The sequence below is a fragment of the Doryrhamphus excisus genome, linkage group LG7, assembly GCF_037039965.1.
Source record: "Doryrhamphus excisus strain RoL-2023G ecotype Guam linkage group LG7, RoL_Dexc_Guam_v1.1, whole genome shotgun sequence".
Taxonomy (NCBI): domain Eukaryota; kingdom Metazoa; phylum Chordata; class Actinopteri; order Syngnathiformes; family Syngnathidae; genus Doryrhamphus; species Doryrhamphus excisus.
In genome coordinates, this window is record NC_136363.1 from 16,797,671 (window position 1) to 16,813,289 (window position 15,619).

General features: G+C 39.8%; 3 protein-coding genes across 4 annotated transcripts in view; 1 reads left to right on the forward strand and 2 right to left on the reverse strand.

The window, feature by feature from the left end:
• myom1b (myomesin 1b) overlaps positions 1–5,084 on the reverse strand; it is a 31,590-nt gene extending 26,506 nt beyond the window's left edge. Inside the window, exons 1-4 of the mRNA XM_058059319.2 lie at positions 4,932–5,084; positions 4,578–4,733; positions 2,329–2,463; positions 2,085–2,259 (exon numbers count right to left, since the gene is read on the reverse strand). Coding sequence (XP_057915302.2) covers positions 2,085–2,259; positions 2,329–2,463; positions 4,578–4,693 — 426 coding nt within the window. The 5' untranslated portion in view covers positions 4,694–4,733; positions 4,932–5,084. The remainder of the gene's footprint in view (positions 1–2,084; positions 2,260–2,328; positions 2,464–4,577; positions 4,734–4,931) is intronic.
• A 1,114-nt stretch (positions 5,085–6,198) lies between these two features.
• Positions 6,199–8,486, forward strand: myl12.1 (myosin, light chain 12, genome duplicate 1). The gene is made up of 4 exons (XM_058059325.2): positions 6,199–6,320; positions 7,243–7,442; positions 7,762–7,923; positions 8,003–8,486. The coding sequence occupies exons 2-4, from the start codon at positions 7,259–7,261 to the stop codon at positions 8,173–8,175; spliced, it is 519 nt and encodes a 172-aa protein (XP_057915308.1). The 5' UTR covers positions 6,199–6,320; positions 7,243–7,258; the 3' UTR covers positions 8,176–8,486.
• A 2,176-nt stretch (positions 8,487–10,662) lies between these two features.
• Positions 10,663–14,933, reverse strand: LOC131108912 (uncharacterized). 2 transcript variants are annotated; one of them, XM_058060346.2, is made up of 9 exons: positions 14,847–14,933; positions 13,974–14,404; positions 12,351–12,421; positions 12,121–12,279; positions 12,004–12,056; positions 11,861–11,935; positions 11,759–11,791; positions 11,526–11,699; positions 10,667–11,459 (listed from the first exon to the last, which is right to left on the reverse strand). In XM_058060346.2, the coding sequence occupies exons 2-9, from the start codon at positions 14,129–14,131 to the stop codon at positions 11,436–11,438; spliced, it is 747 nt and encodes a 248-aa protein (XP_057916329.2). In that variant the 5' UTR covers positions 14,132–14,404; positions 14,847–14,933; the 3' UTR covers positions 10,667–11,435. The 2 variants fall into 2 exon arrangements, with proteins under 2 accessions (XP_078648390.1, XP_057916329.2); XM_078792264.1 differs by lacking the exon at positions 11,759–11,791 and having other exon boundaries at positions 10,663–11,459.
• Positions 14,934–15,619: the final 686 nt, after the last annotated feature.

The following is a 15,619-nucleotide window of genomic DNA, read 5'->3' on the forward strand; positions in this document are numbered from 1 at the left end:
GTGAGACCTCTCACACTGACATGTCTTTGTTTATTTGTGTCAGCTCAAAAAAGATTTGTTTATTTACCATACTGGTTTTATTTTTTTAATTTATTAATTTTTTATTTTTTTATTTTTTTACAATACTGGTTTTAAATTCTAAATGTTTGAGAGTAAAAAGCCTATTTAGGAACATTCAGAAAGGATTATTATTAAAGAATTTCCTCATTGCACCTTTCCTTCATGAGATATACAAATGAAAATACCTAAAACATAGCAATAGTCATAAAACATTTCATCCAAATTGCAACCCTAATGTCATTTCTCTTTTAAAACACATTGAAATACTTAGAAATTAATAATTATATTAAATAAGTATTACTTTTGTACAATACTCTTAACTATTTCCACAGTTTTTGAACGTTTAATGTGATTTGCGATTTGTCATACTTTTTCGACGGTCATTGAACGCACCGTTGTCCGATGCAAAGAGGGCTGTATGGATGTATTTGGATGTATTTTTCCCCCTTTTTCTTTCACCTCATACTTGCTCCCGCATGCCGATACTATGTGGGAATGCATAAAGGTAAGATTTGATGACTTTGAGTGCTAATGTGCATCATTGTGGTAGTTCGATGCTAAATGGCTAATGCTAGCAAAACACTGGTCTTCAGCCAAGATCATCACATTGACAGCCCGTCAATAGCAACTGTAACTCCAATTTAGCTGGCAGTTCAATGCAAACATCATCAGACATGTAAAAATGTAAAAACCACTGGTTAGTTGGGCCACTCTTATGCCAAGGTAGCACTGTATATGACAATAAAAACAATACCTGCACTGCTCCAGTCTCTGGCAGGCCATGTAATCCGTGATAAGTCAAACACAGCGACAGTAGATACAAAAAACTGCCAGGGCTTTGAAGCTAACTTTACCAATCTAAATACTATTTTCTTTCTCCATTTCCCATCAATATTTGTTCTAGCTTGTGGCTACAGAGTTACCGTGGTTCAATCAACCTACGTTGGGGGCCGAGGGTCAAACAGGAGAAGCGCGCGCATCAGAACATTTGCCGCCAGTAAAGGGAACTTCCGTTAACGTGTCATTAAGGCGTTAACTTTGACAGCCCTAATAATAATATTCATTAATTTTCTACCCCTTATCCTCACCAGGGTCACGGGGGTGCTGGACACTATCCCAGCCATCTTCGGATGTGCCAATCACAGGGCACATTATAGACAAACAACCATTCACACTCACATTCATACCCATGGACAGTTTGGAGTCGCCAATTAACCTAGCATGTTTTTGGAATGAGGGCGAAAACCCACGCATGCACGGGGAGAACATGCAAACTCCACACAGAGATAGCCTAGGGTGGGATTGAACCTGGGTCTCCTAGCTGTGAGGTCTGTGCGCTAACCACTCGAGCGCCGTGCAGCCCCTAATAATAATAAATATATATAATAAATATAATAATAAAATGCATCCATTTACCACAGGGAGTCTTCCAGGTCCTGAAGCAACAAAACAGTCCCAAACCATCACACTACCACCACCATATTTTACTGTTGCTATGATTTTCTGCTCAAAGTTTCATTTTAAAACTACATTTTATGTTCAGTGGTGTTGTCATTGACTAATATTTAAATTTTTTTAATTTCTTTGATGATCTGAGTGTAAAACACAGTAAATACTTTCTGGATGCAGTAGAATCATGCTATGTAGCGTCATCACAAAAACACGCATGGGATAAATATTGTGAGTTCTCCTTGTGTCCCATGGAAGCCTGAGGAATTTGTCGCCTTCTTTGTCACGCATAAATACACTGAGGGTCATGTTACGAATTGTAAGATATACAGTACATGTCTCCCTTGTGTGTGGGCTGAAAATAAATACCACTTTGACATGTTATTTAGTAGTACGGGCTTCTAATGTTTTGTTCCTTAATATACAAAAATGCTAAATCAGAGTTTTTACAACAGCCCTTGCATTGGGTCTCATTAAACATATGTACCTAATAATAATAATAATACCTAATAATAAATGCTACAGCACCCATAGTATGTGGAGGGTTTGATGTCAAATGAGATTTTTCCACTCACAGTTTTGTTCAAGGAGATGCGCTCGGCTGACTCTCGCATGGCTTCCTTCCTGGAGACCTGCTCTGACCTCTCCATCTCCAAGTTGCTGGTAAACAGATCTCTGTGCTCCATGTTTGAAGAAGTGTTCCTTCGCCTTGCTTCTTCTGTGTCGGAATATCCTGCAGCAAAGTCTTGACTAGTAGAGAAAGGTGTGTACACATGAGAAGCCTCAAGAGCGCACATTACGTTAATTATCGATTATTACCTGCTTCTGAAGAGGGGAACCACGTAGCCAATGATGTGGTTCTCTTTGTCCACAGCCAAGTAAGAAGGCTTGGGTCTCTTGAGCAATGGGCTCAGTCGGCTCTTGTCTAGTCCAGAGGATGAGGACCAATCAAGTCTAAGACCGGAACAGAAGGGTACAGTCGGTACAAGGTGCTGTACCATCTTTTTGGAATGTGGAAATATTGTTACTTTGAAGTTCTTGGATGTGTGGAATGTTTTCATGGTGGTTTGAATCAGTTGAGAAACTGGTGGAATGGTGGAAGTTTGGATACTGACCCTTTCATTTTGGATTTTTTGGAAAATCAGGATTTTTTGGCCAAATCTGAATAGATAGCACACTATTCCCGAATGGAATGAACAATTTGATGCTTGAATGGTTAAAAACTGAAGGAGGAGTTAAAAGACAAAAATAAAACGGTGGAATAAATTGATGAAAAAGGTCTGACAATTTGATATGTATGAATACATTGGTAGTACGCATTCACACAACAATCATATTACAACCTCATATTATAACCTCATATTACAAATATACAACATAAGGTGGCTAGAAATATTTCAATATTGAACAAAGCAAAATTTGTTCTCAATCAAAAATCACTCAACACTCTTTATTGCTCTCTTACTTCTTGTGTGGAAATATGGGCTAATAACTATGAAAGCAATATTCACTCGCTAAATGTACTGCAAAAAAGGTCAGTAAGGATAATTCATAATGCCGCCTACAGAGAACATACTAACTCCTTATTTCTAAAATCACAAATACTTAAACTTGCTGATATAGTTCATCTTCAAACAGCTAAAATAATGCATAAGGCTAAAAATAACCAATTACCTAAAAATGTCATCCAATACTTCTCTACAAGAGAGGAGAAATATGATCTCAGGGAAGGAGTACATTTGAAACACTTATATGCTAGGACTACGTTAAAAAGCCATAGCATTTCAGTATGTGGAATCAAACTATGGAATGGATTGAGTAAGACCCTCAAACAATGCACAACGATGAGCCAATTCAAGAAACAATACAAGCAGTTGATGTTTGCTAAATACAAGGATGAAGAGTCTTGAACCAGTCGTGATGTGCTATACATATCACTATATTGACACTTACTATGGTACCCATTATGTCATTGGATGGTCATATCACCTCGTACGAGGTACGACATGCATTATTACAAAAAAAACAAACAAAAAAAACCTTAAACTGTATTATGGAAAGCAGGAAGTGAACAAATGTATCAGTTACTGATTGTAAAAGTACCAGATGGAGGGGTAGGATTTAATAAGCTTTGCTTCTTCCTACTCCTTTTGGACATGTGGAACTGTGAACTGATTATGTGATGCATTCAATTGTAATCTGATGCATGTTCAAATGAAATAAAACCATTACCATCACCGTAGCTGAATACTTTGATACTTTGACATTTACTAAAAGTATTTTCAAGTCATCAGACTAAAGTCCGAGTCAAGTCCTGAGTCACTGATGCCAAGTATCTGATTATACTACTTTAGTTGAGTCTAAAGTAATAAAAAATTATGACTCAAGTCTGACTCGAGTCCAAGTCACGGGACTCAAGTCTGCACCGTTGTGTACTACTAATCCCTTTTTGGGTACATTACTTCAGGAGATAGCAACTAACGAATTTTCCAGTCACTCTGGGTCAAGGTTGAGTTCTAGTCAGAGGTTAATTCTTGGGATGAACCACTTACATCCTTACAAAAAATAAAAGCTATGGCTTTTGGATGGAACCAGCTGGTGGTTACATCACCGCTGCATCGTTATCATCCTTTCCTTGCCTGAGCAGGGAACGTTAGTTTGTGCGGTCGGCTGGTGGAGCGCCAGGCAAAGATCAACTAACAAAACCTAAGCCCTCTGACCTGTTCACACGCTCGGAGAAAGTGTATTTAAAGATGTCCGACGCACTGTACCAGATTGGGTTGCTGTGTAGGTTGTCAAAAGTTGCCAAACAATCTGAGATCTCACATTTTTTCACACCTTCCTTCTTGACTATGAAGGTTAGTAGACTTCTTTGGTTTCAACACCGAGCAACATGCGTGGAAGCAAATGACGGAACATTGGAAAATCATGCAGGAAATAAACAGGCAGCAATCCCCATGTGGGAACGGTTACCATGGTTAAAGTGGATGAAGAGAGTCAATCATCCATTGTGAGGATGATAAATGGAGGTGGAAATTAGGAACTCCTTTTATCCATCTTTTCCTTACCCCCTGGTGCTGTTGCTGCTGCTGGCGCCAGCAGTGTATCTGCTGCCAGATTGGTACCGGTAGCCACGGTCATAGTGGCGGCGGTGCTTCTGGTAGAAGGGTACTGATCCAGACATGACAGTATCCAAGGTCCTTCTTGACTACCTGATTGTCTGTCTGGGGAGTTAGTGTTCAAGAGGCTTTTGTTGATTAACGTTGGTTAGAATTCTGCATTTGTCAACATGTTCCTTTCAGTTGAACATGTTGTGTTAATTTAGCAGGCAAAATAGAAGCAAAAAACATTTACTATAATCAAACATGACGTCATATCCAAGCAATCATGATGCATGAAAATACCGAGAAGAAATCTCTCACCTCTTATTTCTGCAGGACACTCGCCACTTACCCACTGCGGCCTCAGAGCTTCCGTTTGTGACCTCTAAGGGAAAATTTGCAAAGAGTCCACAATCCAACAAAGCTTGAAAAGCCAAGTAGGCAGGTAGGTAGGTAGGTAGGTTCGGGACTGTGTCCACACAACAAAAATAACATGGGGCCTGGCCAGAATGTCCGAGCGGCAGCCACAGCCATTTATGGTGAGGGTGGGGGTAAATATAGCTGAGAGGGGGCAGGAAGGGGGGGTGAAGGTCTCAAGCTGATGTGCATCCCAATTGATAAACAGGAAAACATGCCTTTTTCACTGTGTTCCATTGGTGGCTGTAGAATACCAGTGACACTTTAATTCTTGTTTTTGTGGTGGTAGACGTTGCTGGTTCCATCCTCAGTCCTCCTGTGAAGGATCCTTGGCCAGGATACTGAACCCCCAGTTGCTCCTGATGCTGCGTCATCACTAGGTCAATGAGGAAACCAGTTGAAACGTGGCGGCGCTTCTAAGTTTAGTCATTGCTGTTGTTACTCGCATGACAAACAAACCGTGCCAGCCAGACGCCGCCTCATTGTCACTCTCTCTTTCACCACACGATCAGGTTTCACTCTTGTTTGTGAGAATAATCCACATCTTGATGTAGAAATTATGAATACACATTCCATATGCACTTTGCAGACACTGTTTTGAAAGCTTAATATCATAACAAAAATAAACAGGATTATTGTAACTGTCCATAAGGAATATATATGTCAATATAGAGTATTTATGGGATTATTTCAATCTAGTTTGTATTTATATTCATTATTTAACAAATTAATTATATAAACCGGAAATACAATTCATAACAATTCAAATAATTCAAATATAATCACAAAGACACTATGAATCACAAACAGGGATAACGCTCATTCTGGATATGCTATTTTTTACACATTTTCTAACAGAGAAGACTTGTGTATTATTTAAATGGAATATGCTTGTTTTATTGCATAACATTATGGAGGAACTTCTCTTGAACGTCCATATATGGATATATCCAGGAACCCGACCGAACGTAATGGAGGATTTGGGGAAAGTTCATTTACCTGTTTGAGGGTGAACAATTCGTAATTATTTATTCAGTGAAGAATAATAACATTGTTTGACACGTAATTTTATAATCGCGTATGAAAATACATTTGATTCAATTGCATTAATCTATCTTAATAGCGCTGTGTGTACTTTATCGAAAGAAAATATTTTCCTGCTTGACAATGCCCCCACTGTTTTCAGTTGGTTCGACCCGGGAGGCCTGACGACGCTGACACTACAAGTCAGGAAGTGAAGGGCGGTGGTTGAGAAAAAAAACTAGCTAGTCCTTGTCTGCTTGTTGTCGTCAGGTAAGCCACTATTTTACATCTTTTATTACAGTCCGTGATATTTACCTGTGACATTATGGGCGCTAAACATTAACGAAAAGCGAACATACGCGTATTGTTTTAAAAGCGTATTTTAAAGACAGTTTTCGCGGCACATAAAATCGGACGGTTAGCTTAGCTAACAACAGCTAACTGGGCCGACAACATAAATGTTCGCACACAAGATTACATTTAGACGTAGAAATGTGCTGCTAAATTCGTAAATATGATGCAGATGTATGGATTATTGCCTGCAAAGCTTTGTGCCTGTGTAACGTCAGCTGGTTGTTGGTGTGGCCCGGACTCGCATTCCAGTAAGATTGCTAGGAACGTCGTTTTGTTCGTGTCAAGACAAATGGCGATCAGGATAAGGGTTCAAGCAAGCCATTTGTAGCTGTTGTATGTATGAAATGAATTACTCATTAATCTGTATATTTATGAGAGCTACAGCTAGCTACTGGAATTACGGTATTTTCCCTTAGGCTGCTTAAACACAATCGTGAAGATGATACTGCTGTATGTCGCCTGTAAGAACCCATTCTGTTGATATTAATAAAATGTTTTGACTTGCGTAATTGTTATCAACTGGCGAAAACAGGCTGTCAACCATGCCTCCGTCCCTTCAGCGTTTAACCATCGGAGACTTTGCCTGATAAGGGCATTAGTGCGTACATCACTGACTTTTCTCCCGTCAGTGACGCAGTGATCTAGAAAGAACACTTCCATGTATAGCTCACAGGGGGTTGGGGGGGGGGGGGGGGGGGGTGCCACTCGGGATTAACAGGCTGGGATGACATTGCTACGGAATATCATCATGACTCTTGGCTTCAAATTAGATATGCTGATTTTTACTTATGGAATGTTTATTATGTGTCGTTAAAATGTGCTGTTTTTTTCCCCCCAGGAACCAATCCATCAAAATGTCGAGCAAAAGGGCAAAGGGAAAGACCACCAAGAAGCGCCCCCAGCGCGCCACTTCCAATGTTTTCGCCATGTTTGACCAGTCCCAAATCCAGGAGTTCAAGGAGGCCTTCAACATGATTGACCAGAACCGTGACGGTTTTGTCGACAAGGAAGACCTGCACGACATGCTGGCCTCGCTGGGTGAGTAAAATGGGATATCATGAAGAGCAGAGCTTAAAAACGCGTTGACATGTTTGGATAGAAATGTAGTAAGCAGACCTGCCAAAGTTATTTAGGGGCCATGTTGTGGAATTGTTGTAGTGATTGTGAGTTCACAGCATTTTATCCTGTGTGACTTTAGCAAGACAAGTGCACAAAGTGTGCAAAATACCAAGTTCCACGACCGCGGTTCTTTGCAGCACAGCTGTTCAAGAACGAGTTCTGCAAGCTCTTGTTTGGATTTCTCAGGTGTAAATTGTCAGACATTGAAGGTTTGCCGTTTGTGCGTCTGCATTCACAGGGAAAAATCCAACTGACGACTACCTGGAGGCCATGATGAATGAAGCTCCCGGGCCTATTAACTTTACCATGTTCCTCACCATGTTTGGAGAAAAGCTCAACGGCACAGACCCTGAAGACGTGATCCGAAATGCTTTTGCTTGCTTTGACGAAGAGGGAACAGGTAAAAAAAAAACACATACATATATAAAACATAAATGTTTTGAAGCAGTCCAGAAAATATTTGGGCTTTGTCACTGCAGGTTTCATTCCGGAAGATTACCTCCGGGAGCTGCTCACAACAATGGGTGACCGCTTCACAGACGATGAGGTGGACGAGCTCTTCAGAGAGGCCCCCATCGACAAGAAGAATAACTTCAACTATGTGGAGTTCACACGCATCCTTAAACACGGTGCCAAGGATAAGGACGATTGAGCAGATTGTTTTTCACCTGTATCAGACCGCTGTTTTGCCAATCTCGACTCTCCTGTAATAAACCTTTTTGTAAAGCAGACCAAAGCAATAACTCTCTGCTGTAATGGATGTCAGCATCCTACACTGCCAAAACCTACGCATCTCCTCCTATTAAGAGAAAAGAGTTGTCATGTCTTTGTCATTTGGGATATGACCTAGCACCATGTTGGAAGATCTTAAGGGATATGTCTTTGCAATTTGTGTGATTGGATCTAGCTGAATTTTTGCATTTTATAATAGAAACTTTTTAAATAAAGCCCTCTATCATATTGTATCTGGCTATGTGCTTTACTTACAGGCATATTCAATTCATTTCTTAACATTTCCATGGAGCGGGAAAACTCACAAGTAATGGTTTAAAAAAAATTATAACCATCAAATTATGTAAATTTGAGGGCTGGGCGCCTGTGGTAGACTTTTTGATACACACCTAGATCCACTAGTTATGACGTGTTGGCCCACAGAGCATTTCCAAATACCTCTTTTTCATCCTTCAACATTGCATCATGTTGTTGCTGGGCTACCCAGCATGCCTTGTGGGCATTTGGAAATAACAGTTTTAACTTGTTATATGTTTAGCACTTAGTTGTTCCTTATCCCCCACGCAGTAGAAGCAGTACTTGTTTCGTTGCACCTTGAGCAAGTATGTCCCGTTTGAAGACCTCATATATATCTATAGTATATATATATATATATACACTGCTCACAAAAATTATAGGAACACTTTATCACACACATATATATATATATGTATATTTATATATGTATATATATATACATATATTGGAACTCTTAAAGTAGAAACTGACATTAGAAATTACACCAATATGGATAAAGCAGACTATGATATACAATATATAACATCAATACAAAACAGCAGTGCACTCTGACGCAGAGCATTAAAATGATTATGTGGTCTTTGGAGCCCTTTAGTGGTGAAACTAAGTCATCATACTCTCAGAGAATACCACGACCCACAAGCAGCAAGTGTCTCCAAAAGATTCTCCAGCTGTGGTGACGCTGATAGGATGATAATGCATAGACTGGGTCCAAATGACTTGGTTCATGGATGGATCTTGAGGTAAAAACTGGTGCAGGAATACAATAAAGGTATGGACTTAGGATGACATACTAGGTATTTCCCATCAAAAGTTCTTCTGTCTGTGCTCCACCCCCTCCTCAGAGTAGACCTTGCACAGTCACCTCTTTGCACGTGGTTGTCGGAAACATTAATTTGTTAGCAAAACATGGCTTGCGGTCATTCATCTGCAAGTTTCAGTAAGTAAATCCATATGTTTCATCTATTCTAAGAACCTTAGCATGGGGTTTCATTCCAGGGCTGTATAAACACTGATCACTGCCCTCTTATTTTGCAGCTATCAGTGCCACTTACTGACAGTCAAAAAATATATTTGTGGCTTGTTGTGGTTATTCATGGCTGCATGAACGCTTGACAGCAGTATGTTTTATGAATTGAGTACTTTCATTAGTTTTTTCAAAAACTTGATGTTGTCATGAGCACTTTGTCAGCGTCCCTATGACCTCTGACACTGGTTGCCAGCTGTTGGTCCATCTGTGTGTGCTATCATCAACAGGTACTGTGCCATCCTGTAAAAAGGCCACTGTTGAACCTTAGCTAAAAATAAAAACAGGTCTTCATCCTTCAATTTTTTCGATTTATCGGCCAATCTCAAAACTACCTTTTATCTCAAAGATTTTAGAAAGAAGCGTTCTTGCACAGATGCAGCCTTTTTTTTTTTTAGATGAGAATGGGATTTTAGACACTTTGAAAAAAGAAAGCCATCAGACCAGAGAATTTTGTTTCTCATGGTCTGAGAGTCATTCAGGTGCTTTTTGGCAAATTCCAGACGGGCTGCCATGTTGCTTTTACTAAGGAGTGGCTTTCGTCTGGCCACTCTACCATACAGGCCTGATTGGTGGATTGCTGCAGAGATGGTTGTCCTTCTGGAAGGCTCTCCTCTCTCCACAGAGGAACGCTGGAGCTCTGACAGAGTGACCATCGGGGCCTTGGTCACCTCCCTGACTAAGGCCCTTCTTCCCCGATCGCTCAGTTTAGAAGGCCGGCCAGCTCTAGGAAGAGTCCTGGTGGTTCCAAACGTCTTCCATTTACGAATAATGGAGGCCACTGTGCTCATTGGGACCTTCAAAGCAGCAGAAATTTTTCTGTATCCTTCCCCAGATTTGTGCCTCAAGACAATCCTGTCTCGCAGGTCTACAGACAGTTCTTTTGACTTCATGCTTGGTGTTTGTGCTCTGACATGCACAGTCAACTGTGGGACCTTATATAGACAGTTATTATTATTTCCAAATCATGTCCAATCAACTGAATTTACTGCAGGTGGACTCCAATTAAGCTGTAGAAAGATCTCAAGGATGATCAGTGGAAAAAAGATGCACCTGAGCTCAATTTTGAGCTTCATGGCAAAGGCTGTGAATACTTATGTAAATGTGATTTTTTTGTTTTCTATTTTTAATAAATTCAAAACATGTCAAAAACACCTTTTTGACATTGTCATAATGGAGTATTTTGTGTAGAATTTTGAGGTAAGAGATTAATTTAATACAATTTGGAATGAGGCTGTAACATGACAAAATGTAGAAAAAGTGAAGCGATGTGAATACTTTCCGGATGCACTGTATTTTAGTTTTATTGCTTTGCTTCTTGTTTTTAATATTTTACTGTCTTAAAGTCTTTGTTCTTATTTGGTCAGTTGGCGTTCTTGCTGTCAGTGTGTTTGTATGTTTGAATGTGAGAGAATCTAATTCGTCTGTGTTATTTTTAAATAACTGGTTTGTAGAACCAGTGAACACTAAAGTGATGTTTGTGATATAATGAATTTTGCTTTATTCAGTATTATTCAGTATAAGTATTTCTTGCCGGTTCATGTTGTACATTTTTAATGTGGGATTTCCAACTCATTTAGTTGAGTTTTATATCACTAAAATTTTATATTTTCATTCACCCTGTCGATGTCTTGTATTTTCACATAGATGTCCAAATAGGATTATTTTAGTTTTATTTAAGTTCAGGGATAATGTGTTCTTATGAAACCATCCTTTTAGTGTAGTACAGCCATTTCATACTTTCTCCAGAACAAAATGCAGTCGTATTACATTGAGTTATAAAAATACCTTCTTTGTTTTGGTCGTAGTGATTTCAGGGTAATTATGTGCCTTAATATCATTCTATTAGACCTTTATTAACTTGTGTCATCTTCTTGAAGCTGCAATGAAAGGAGAATAATCATGAAAATATTTGAGTTACAGTATGTAATAAAGGCATAACTCACCTCCCGTTCTAGTTTCTTTATTTTAAGGTCCAATATTCTTATTGTCCTCCTTTTTATTTCAGAGTCCAGTGCTAGGTCTTCCATCTTTCTTTTCTTATACTCCATGTCCATATTGGCTAGTTGTATTTGTTGCCGCATATGTTGGGCATAGAGCTGTTTGATAGCTTGGGAGTTCTGTAAACAACATGATAATGAATAGCATAAATTTAGTATGTCCTTCCATTAATACTCACTATGTTGCCAGGTTGGCTGTCTCCATCTGGGCCCTGTTACAGAAATGATATTTTGTGTAGGCACCAAATGATGATAGTTCTCCCACAAGCTTGATATGATACCTCATGTTTCCTGGAACCCAGAGAACTGGTCTCATCATCAATAGCATCAGTTTCTGCTGCATTGGTGCCTTCACCCTGTCCCATTAAAAATGATGAATATTGACGCTAGTAGACGAGACATGCCAAGCCAACAGAGTACTCACTGGATCTGCATCGTCTGGTATTTGTGGCTCCAGTTTGACGATGCTGCCGGAAACTGCAAGGCAAACCAAAGATAGTCCAAATGAATGTAAAATGAATGTGATTATGGAAAAATGTACCTTTTATGAAGCTGTTGGAATCTTGGGAGGAACATATATTTGTGTCTGTCCCCTCATTGATCCTGGCTTTATTCTCTGCCAATGCTATGTCCTCTGCTGGGGTGATGTCAGCTTTTGGTGACCCACCGGCACTGCATTTCTTGTGGGCTTTCTTTTTGACTGATAAAACAGTAGACGAGGTGTGAGCGATGTACGCTTGTCCAGTCTTAGGTATTAGTCAAGGTACTTACCATTCTGGAGGATGTTCTTGTATTTAATCTTGACTTGCTGCCACGTCCGTGGTGACTGAGTCATATTTAATCTATACACACACACACCATATACAGATATATTATACACACACAGCCTATATATGTATATATTTATGTTTTTTTGGCATGTTTATCACACTTAAATATTTCAGATCATAAACAAATCTAAATATTAATGATAACATGACTGAACACAATGCAGTTTTTATATGAAACTTCATTAATACTTCATTAATACTTCATTAATAACGGACAAAAAAAAATCCAAACCTCAATGGCCCTGTGTAGGAAAAGCGATTGTCCCCTCTTTTAAGACACAACTAAGAAAAGGAAAAGGTTATGGAGCCATTTCTAAAGCTTTGGGACTCCAGCAAACCACAGTGAGAGCCATTATCCACAAATGGCAAAAACATGGAACAGTGGTGAACCTTCTGGAGTGCCCGGCGAACTAAAATGAAGGCAGCAATGACTCATCCAAAAGGTCACAAAAGACCCCGCAACAACATCTAACGTTGAACTATTGGAAGATGTGTGTAAAAGTAACAAAAAAAAAAGCATACCATGAGTAAAATATGGTGGTGGTAGTGTGATGGTCTGGGGCTATTTTGCTGCTTCAGGACCTGGAAGACTTAAAAATAAATAAATGGAACCATCAATTCTGTTGTCTACCAAAAAAATCCTGAAGGAGAAAGTCCGGCCATCTGTTAGTGACCTCAACCTGAAACCAACCTGGGTTCTTCAGCAGGACAATGATTCAAAACACACCAGCAAGTCCACCTCTGAATGGCTGAAGAAAAACCAAAGGAAGACTTTGGATTGGCCTAGTCCAAAGTCCTGACCTGAATCCTATTGAGATGCTGTGGCATGACCTTAAAAAGGCTTCATGCTGGAAAACCCTAAAGGTGACCCAATCAGTTATTAGGTTGAGGGGACAATCACTTTCTCACAAAAATAATGTCTGAAAATAATGTAATTTGTATGACAACAAATGTTGTCCAGCAACATTTGTTATGTAACATGGCGACAAGTGTTTGAATAAGGTTCCCTAAACATCACCATGACCACTTTAAGGTGGAATTAATGACATAATGAGCAGTCTGAGTGTGTCTTTTTTGTGACACTTCTTAATGTGAAAACATTTAGATGTTTGTGAAACTTATATTTAATTTGTGAAAATGCAATAAAGGCAGATTTATACTTTTTGGTTTATATGATGCACACAGCAATGAATGTCATGCTCGTGTCTCCATCCTTCTGCCGTGAGGCGTTTTAGCGCACTCGTAATTGTGAGCGTTCCAACCTAAGTGCTTTTAATGTTTATTTTCATACCCCCATTACAATTGGAGATATGGGAAACACAGGATATAGAGTCTAAAAACATAGATACGCGTACCTTTATTGCATTTCCACACATATAATAAAGGTTTCACAACACAATAGTGCGTATTGGCATTTTAGGGTAATACCACCTTAAATGGAATCAGAGGTTGGCGAACAGGAAGCTAACTTTAGCGACGTGTTTTCGGAGATGTTAATACTATGTGAATTGTCATTGTGATGGCTCCAGCGGAGCAGTGAGTTGTGTATTTGAGCAGTACTTACGCATTCAGGCGGTCTGCAATACTTTGCCACGCTTTCTTTCGTTGTTTTATGATTGTGGCGGTGTTCCCTTTCATTTTTATTTGTTCTTTAACCTCCTCGTAAACCTCCATGAGGATTTCAGCCTCGGACGGGGAGAAGTAGGCCGCTCTCGTTGCCATGGTGAATCGTTGAATCTGTGATCGATAGCGGGGTCTATTTTAAGGAAGCCGCGTGAGAGCACTGATCCGGGATTGGTTTTCACCAATCACTGTTCTTCTCATCCTGGCTTGGTCTTTGTGCAAGAAGCTAAGCCGAGATGCTCGCTTCGGATTGGTTGAACTCAGCTCAGTCATTTATCCCGGATGTCTGAATCCTCCTGCATTGTCTTTTCATACCGTTGTCATTCTAGATTGGCGGTGCAGATCAACATTTAAGGAGTGGGTGTGTGGTGTCTAAGTAAACAAAAAATAACAATGAATGAGCATATCTGATTATACCGATAATTACATTAAAATCCCGCTGTGACCAGAAGAAACAATACTCAATTGTGGAGAAACAGCGCCCTCCGGCGGACACATCAACCAACTGCAGCGACGCAACCACAACTCTGAGCCCAGGGTAATCATAAACTAACCAAATTACGAACGAAATAATACACACAGGGTTAAATATGCCACATAAAAACGACAATTATTGTTGAATAGTAATTATTATATGTTCAATTGTGTCATCCTTGGTTTCAGGATAGTGGAATGCTACCTCCCCTTTGCCCCCACCGGTCAGCTTTTACTAAAACCACATGTGGCTATATTTTAGCGTCCTCAGCTTAATAGTCTGATTCAAACATTAACTAACATTCCTTGGTAATAATGTAACAATGACAGGGCGACTTACATCGTCATGAACGCACACACATGTCCACCAAATAAATATTAGGCGAGCGTCTCGTTCGGACCCTCCTCAGCTTCACATTTGTCTCTCTGCAAGAGATGTGAGGTTCGTGAACGAGTCGACTCCTTCGAACGGATCTTTTACCTCATAGGATGAAAGTATAGCTAACGTAAAAAAAAAACCAAAAACCCGAGTATATATTTTGCGTAGCAACAGCAAATGAAACCAAAACACATGAGCCATCTCAAACATGCCAAGTGTAAAAAAATGTATGTGCTTTCATGTATATGACAGAATACTGCACATCTCCAATATCACTCATGAGGTCTTTGAACATCCATGATTCATTAATGCTGTGCATTTTCTATGCTGTATTTTGACCTGTTTGTGAGTTGAAATATATCCAATAGCTTTACCAAGAGGATCCACAGCGCTGATTGATGATGTGTGCGTGAGCGTTGCCAGGATCTTCTGGACCCTGAGAGATATTTTCTTGATTGGGGGAAGTTTAACAGGATTTATTACATAAGGTCACAAAAACAGATCACCCTTGGGGAGGTAGTACTACTGCAGCCTGCAGCGACCCTTTTGTGGAGTGTACATTGTCGTCCACTTTCATCCAAAACAATAACAATTAAACATAACTGCCAACACATACCACGGAAACTCTTGTGTGATCGATAGCCAATTTCAGATCTGGGTGATCGATATTGGAATCGGCAGCATAAAACCCTGAACTCTGCCAACTCCATCTTGTTGACATGAGTTTGGCGTGA

Excerpts from the sequence above, each read along its gene's own strand:
- myl12.1 (XM_058059325.2), top strand. The coding sequence starts at position 7,259 with ATGTCGAGCAAAAGGGCAAAGGGAAAGACCACCAAGAAGCGCCCCCAG. Across the intron at positions 7,443-7,761 it reads CGACATGCTGGCCTCGCTGG|GGAAAAATCCAACTGACGAC; the intron begins GTGAGTAAAATG and ends CTGCATTCACAG. Across the intron at positions 7,924-8,002 it reads CTTTGACGAAGAGGGAACAG|GTTTCATTCCGGAAGATTAC; the intron begins GTAAAAAAAAAA and ends TTGTCACTGCAG.
- LOC131108912 (XM_058060346.2), bottom strand. The coding sequence starts at position 14,131 with ATGGCAACGAGAGCGGCCTACTTCTCCCCGTCCGAGGCTGAAATCCTC. Across the intron at positions 12,057-12,120 it reads TTCCAACAGCTTCATAAAAG|TTTCCGGCAGCATCGTCAAA; the intron begins GTACATTTTTCC and ends TTTGCCTTGCAG. Across the intron at positions 11,936-12,003 it reads TACCAGACGATGCAGATCCA|GGTGAAGGCACCAATGCAGC; the intron begins GTGAGTACTCTG and ends TTAATGGGACAG.